This window comes from Merops nubicus, unplaced genomic scaffold (genome assembly GCF_000691845.1).
Source record: "Merops nubicus isolate BGI_N331 unplaced genomic scaffold, ASM69184v1 scaffold32052, whole genome shotgun sequence".
NCBI lineage: Eukaryota > Metazoa > Chordata > Aves > Coraciiformes > Meropidae > Merops > Merops nubicus.
Genome location: NW_008593444.1, coordinates 6,462 through 12,301, shown reverse-complemented (window position 1 = coordinate 12,301; position 5,840 = coordinate 6,462). Strand labels below are relative to the sequence as shown.

At 48.7% G+C, this 5,840-nt stretch overlaps 1 protein-coding gene across 1 annotated transcript in view; it reads right to left on the bottom strand.

Annotated features, from left to right (window-relative positions):
• LOC103768314 (serine/threonine-protein phosphatase 2B catalytic subunit gamma isoform) overlaps positions 1 to 5,840 on the bottom strand; it is a gene marked incomplete at both ends in the record, with an annotated part of 15,867 nt that overhangs the window by 4,667 nt on the left and 5,360 nt on the right. Inside the window, 6 exons of the mRNA XM_008935454.1 lie at positions 578 to 655; positions 1,599 to 1,724; positions 2,365 to 2,459; positions 2,553 to 2,630; positions 3,192 to 3,331; positions 3,478 to 3,623. Of these exons, the coding sequence (XP_008933702.1) occupies positions 578 to 655; positions 1,599 to 1,724; positions 2,365 to 2,459; positions 2,553 to 2,630; positions 3,192 to 3,331; positions 3,478 to 3,623 (663 nt within the window). The remainder of the gene's footprint in view (positions 1 to 577; positions 656 to 1,598; positions 1,725 to 2,364; positions 2,460 to 2,552; positions 2,631 to 3,191; positions 3,332 to 3,477; positions 3,624 to 5,840) is intronic.

The window sequence follows — 5,840 nt, the reverse complement described above, 5'->3', positions numbered from 1 at the left end:
AGGCAGCACCCCCAGACCCCCCCCCAGCCACGCTCAGGACCCCCACACCTCGCTGCACACCCCACACCTGAGCTGCCTCCAGGTCGACACCTCGCTCTCAAGAGGTCCCCTCAACCGCAGGGCAGCTCAGAGGTTGGTTCCTCCCTTTTATGCAGAGCTTAAAACCAGCATTCTGCTTTTTTTTTGGGGGGAGGGATATACAAGAAGTCACTTTATAGAGTTCACTGCAACAGAGGAGAAGATGGGGTTGGTATTTTGGTGCAGAAAAGTTTGAATTAGGGGGAAAAAAACAACCGCTTGGGCGGCAGGGTGTGTGAGGAGCAGGAAACCACCCTCCAGAGGAGCTGGCAAGGAGCATCTGTCGCAGTGAATGTCATTTAACTTCTCTGTGACTGAACAGCAAAGGCAAAAATAAATCAAAAAGAACATTTTCTAGGCCAAAAAAAAGGAACCAGAGACCCTGGCCGGGCAGCCAGCTCTAAGCCAAGTGCTGATCGCTCTCGAGCTGGCGTCGTTCACCTTCCCCACCTTCCCCCCACCAGCTCAGTCCCGACAGCATGGGGGGTTTTTTTTTTACCTTCCAATGTCTCATCACCATCTGAAATCAACTCGTCATCGGAGCATATGTTGAGGATGTTAACGAGCATTTCTGTGACTGTAAGAAGCACAGAGGAGAAGATCAGAGAGGCCCGTGGGGCGCGCTTGGCAAACTCGGGAGGGATTTTGGAGGACGAGCTGGACCAGCAAATCATTTCAAGGTCATTTATCCTCTGGGAAGTGGAAGCCCAAAGATACTTTTAGCTGCAGACTGCTGGTACCTCGCAGCAGTACCCGGAGCAGACGACATATTTTACACCTTCTGCCAAGGAGGTGGATGAGGTCCAAGCACATCCCAGCTGAAGCAGACGTGGGGAGCGGGGTGCCAACGTTCGTGCAGAACAGCCTGGGCTGGCTGCAGGTCCCACCTCCCCACCCCAGCCCTCACCACAGGCCACCTGGCTCCCTGAGAGTCAAATCTGGGGCAGGAATTCAACCTGTGGTTCCTCAAAGTCAAAAAAGCCTCGGATCTGGAAGTCAAACTCCAAACACACAACCCCCAGGTGGGATTTCAGCTCCCTGAGAGAGGCAGAAAACCCTTCTGCTGAGAAACTGAGGCACAGCCTTGGTTGTATTTTAAGCTGCCTCACCTCCTTCAGAATGAAATAAGCCTTTACACTGAAGTGAATGCTTCCTTCTCAGTGGGCCACAAGCCAACAGGAGATTTTCATTTCTCTGTTGCATCCCAGAGCGAGGGAAACGTCTCCAAATTCTGAGGTGGGGCTACACCACCCAGGATCAGCTCCAGCAGCAGTGCAGAAACAGCACAAAAGGACTGTTTGGCTGGTAAAGGTTTCCTAAACCAATTGTTTTCACAAGACCTTTACCCAGTAATAGGCAGATCTCCTTGAACCTGACCTGCCTTCCAGTGCTATCTGGTATTAACAAGTTACAACACTCTCCTGACACATTTAATAGCCTGTAGAACTGGTTTCTAACACTTAGGGCACCACGACCAGTCCTTGGGCAACACAACAAGAGAAATCCAAAATATCTCTTACCCTTTTCCCCTACGAAAGGTAAAGACCATGTGAAGACATCCATGAAGTTTGGAAGCCAGTAAGGATGAGGGGAACAGTTGAACTGCCTGATGTTCATGACGTTGTTTTCATATTTCAGCACAGCAGCTAGGAGAGCAAAAGGAAAGACAACAAGTGTCCACAGGCACCAGCAGCTTCCCTGTGCTAATGAAACCTCGTTATCAACAGGTCTCAGTCACTCAGAACCAAAGCTACCACCTCCCCAAAAGGAGAAGGTTGAAGCAGGATTTTTGCAGTATACCCATTCTGTTCACTCAAGCTTGTAGTGACAGTGAAGGTCAATTTAACAAAGCTGTTAAGATTTATGTGAGCCAGAAGTGATGAACACAGAGCCCAGATCCAAAGTGAGGGGTGAAAAAAACCCCTCACAGTTGAGGGAAGCTCCTCACCAGACTCATGTGGCTTTAGGGGCAACAGGGCAGTTAAAAGCTTCCCTGTAACAGCAGCAGCTCCTCTTTCATGGCAGCCTTCCTCAACAGTGCTCAGCTGCCATGCAGCTGGAAATCAAAGCCTTATTCTGGGCTTTATAACCTGACAGCTAATTGCCACACAATTAATACATTAAGTCTCTGAGGCAGAGAACTTCCAGCTCCCCACCAGCTCGGCGTAGGAAGCTCTTCTTCATTTCATTTCAGGCATGAGAATGGCAGGGAGGGGAGAGGGAAGATGGAGAGGGATTTCCTAAGCCCCCCCAAGAGCAGCAGAACCCCAGCCCTGCTGGCCTTACCCTTGTTGTTATAGACATCTAGGTAATTTGGTGCAGAGAAGATGGTGATTAAGGATGGAAAGCCTGTTGTCTGGCTCTTCCTGTACATTCGGTACCTGCAAAACAGGTCAAGTGTTTAAAAAAAAAAACAAAACCCACCCTGCTCTTGGTTTGAGGAGCTTGCTCAGCTACCAGGCTGCAGCACTCACCCAGCATCTTGGGCTTCGTGAGCTCGGATTACGGATAACAAACTATTGTTCTGCAAAAATTCACAAACCGCAGGGTAGCTGCAAAAGAAAAAGCAACAAATCTCTCAGCACCTAGCACAAGAGAGCAGGCAGCAGCCCTGGGAAGGAACCAGCCACTCACAGCACCCACCCAGGTTGTGGCCAGCATCCCCAAACGTGGCCAGTGTGTTTTAAATCGTGAACTCATTGCAAAGCATTCTGTTAAACAACCCCCCTCTCCCCGTGCCAAATCCTATCAGCCGGGCTACAAGTGGTCTGTCAGCACAAATGCTTCTCTTTTAGACAGGAAAAGATTATTTCCTAGAGCTCTTGGTACTGCCCAACGCCTGACAAGCACTCAGAAGGCAGCCTGCCAGCTAAGAGCAGCATCTCTGCTGTCCAATAGCAGGTTTTAGGAAGGCAGCAGACCCAAAGAGAGCTCAATATTACAAGAGGAGACAAAAAACAAACAAGATTTTGCACATTGGAGCCAACTGAAGATGGTTTCTGAGCTGGGCACACTGTGAAGTCTCACAGAGTGATCTAACTAGCAATTTATCTTCTCCTAAACCTCTGCATAAGAAAGCTCTAGTCCCTCAGAACCCCAAACCCACCAATTACCTGTAGAAATAGGAGCAGCCTCGAACAGTGTTGTGGGCAAAATGCTCCAGTGTTTTCTCACTGCCATAATCCTCTGAGGGATCAGACCAGAGCAGGTCACACATTGGACCAAAGGCTGGAGGCTCCTTAAACCTGTCTAACTGAAAAACACACACAAAATAAGGACAAGGCTGGGGGAAGCTGCAGCAAGAGCGTGGCCAACCTGGCGCTCCGGGCAGGGATCAAGCAAGCAATTAAACACATTCTTAATTGCAAGCTATGTGGAAAGACCACGGAGATGACTTACTTTCCTAATGTCATCTAGACACGTGATTTCTGGAGACAGTCCTCCATGCACACACAGAAATTGCTGGTTTAAGAGGGCAGCAAGAGGAAGACAGTCAAATGTATCCATACACGCATCATACACTCGCTCTGAATACTTGATTCGACCTGGAAAGGGGAGGAAGGGAGGGAAGAATGGAATTAATTTACTCATTTACACAACAAAGGCTGCTCAGGCTGAAAGCAAAGCTTTTTTTTATTATTATTATTCTTTTTCATTCTTTTCTTTTAAAGGGGGAGTCATTCACGGATCCAAACCTACACGATGTAAGAAGCATTATGCAAAGTTTGATCAGCCAAAATGCTGATAAATAAATTTGAGGAGCTTAACTCCTACTTGGAGGAACTTAACTCCTAAGGTGAGGTGGGACCTCTTTGTCTGTGGCCCTCCAAGTCAAACTTTGCACCTGGGTATTAGTGAAAATACTTTTAAATAATAATAATAAATAGATGTACGTGAAGATCAAAGGGCTCCACAGCACTCTGGATGTGTCAAGATTATTAATCTGCCCTCAACCTATTTGCTAGAACATCTGTGCCAAGATTAACAGAGAAAGGAGGTGCCTGCTGCCACAACAGGGAACTGGGGATGCTAATAAAGCCATCCCATTGCTTTCCTGCCTTCATGCTCCACCTCTGGACGCCGTGAGTCCCAGCAGCCTGGGCTGCAGGGCAGATGACACACTGGGAAACGTTTCAGCAGCTGTTTCCTTTGGCACAGCACCACCACACAATGGTTTTAAGGTAGGAGTGGCCTTTTCAGGTGGGCACGAGTGCTTGGAGTCACAATCTGACCAAGGTGACTGCTGTTCAATGGATCTTCACACAGGAGTTATCAGGGATCACGAGCTCTGCTGGATGCCTCGGCTTAGGGGAGGTGAAGAGGATGCTTTGATAGATTAAACAGAGACATGGCCTTTCTGAAAGCAGCTCAGCTTTTACAGTAAGCCTCCAAGAACGTTTGGAAATCTCCCTCAACACTTCCCCCTGGAGCCCAGGGCAGGAGTCTCCGTGCATCTGCAGCAGCACCTTCACAGAGCCAGAGCCCTCAGAGAGCCCCATCCCTGCTGGAAAAACCCATCTCAAGAGAAAAACAGCATGAATGAGGAGTTCCCCTTCCCTCCAGTTTTATTTCAGAGATAGCAACAGGGTTTTTTTCAGCTGTGTGCTATGATATAGGAAGTGGAAAGGGACTATCTTCTGTTTTCCAAAGGGGAAATAAAGCTCCATCCCTTCAGGCTCTGGTTCAGACACAGCCCAGCTCAACAGGAGCTCACAGAAACACAGACTGGTATGGGTGGGAAAGGACCTTTCAAGATCTTCTATTCCAACGTCTCCAGCTAGAGCAGGGTGCTCAGAGCTTGGTCCAACCTCCCCTGGAATGGTTCCAGGGATGGGGCAGCGACCACCTCTCTGGGCAACCTCCAACAGGGGCTCCCCACCCTCAGCATCCAAAATTTCTTCCTTCTCTCTACTCTAAATCTCCCTCTTTTAGTTTCAAACCATCCCCCCTTGTCCTGTCCCAACAGGCCCTGCTCAAAACTCTGTCCCCAGCTTTCTGACAGGCCCCATTAAGTAGTGAAAGGCCACACTAAGATCTCCCCAGGCTGCAGTGCTGTCTCCTCCTCATCTACCACCATCTGATGAGTACAGGACTCAGCAGAGAGCTGCTGGTGTGTTCCAGCTCATCTCTGAGTAAATATATCATTATCTCAGTATCTATCAGCCCCACCCTGTCCAGCAGCACCCAGGCTAAAGACAGGGCTGGTGCCTTGCCAGCAGCTACTCTGTGAGGTCAGGTCCTTGAGCAACTCCCCAGGTTAGAGCTGCACATTGCTGGGTTTTTTATGGCCTGGAGGAATGATGCTGATCCTCAGGGGAGAGGGTTCACTCCCTGACCTTTCATCATCCTTGCTTTAAAAAACAAAACCCCCAAACCACAGGTAAAATGCTGCTCCAAACTACCTTTAACTCAACTAAAATGATCTTACAGGTAATGATTCTCCCCAGTGCAAACACCGAGCACCAAATCCTTTCTTTGCTCCCAGTTGCAATCGCTGATCCCAGCTGCACAATCTGGAGCTGAAAGTCATTTGGCAGTAATTATATGTTGCTGGGCCTGAAAGTCAGGGGGGGGAGTGTGTGTGTGTGTGTGTGTGTGTGTGTGTGTGTGTAACTGGCTCAGCAGCAAGACAGGGAAGATGGGTTTGAATTTCTTCCACATCAACCTGCACTCGGTACCTTACAGAGTTGTGGTTTGGGTTTGTTTTTTTTTAGCAAGAGAAAAAAAAACAAAAGGACAGGTTTTTACCGCTCCTGAGGTAA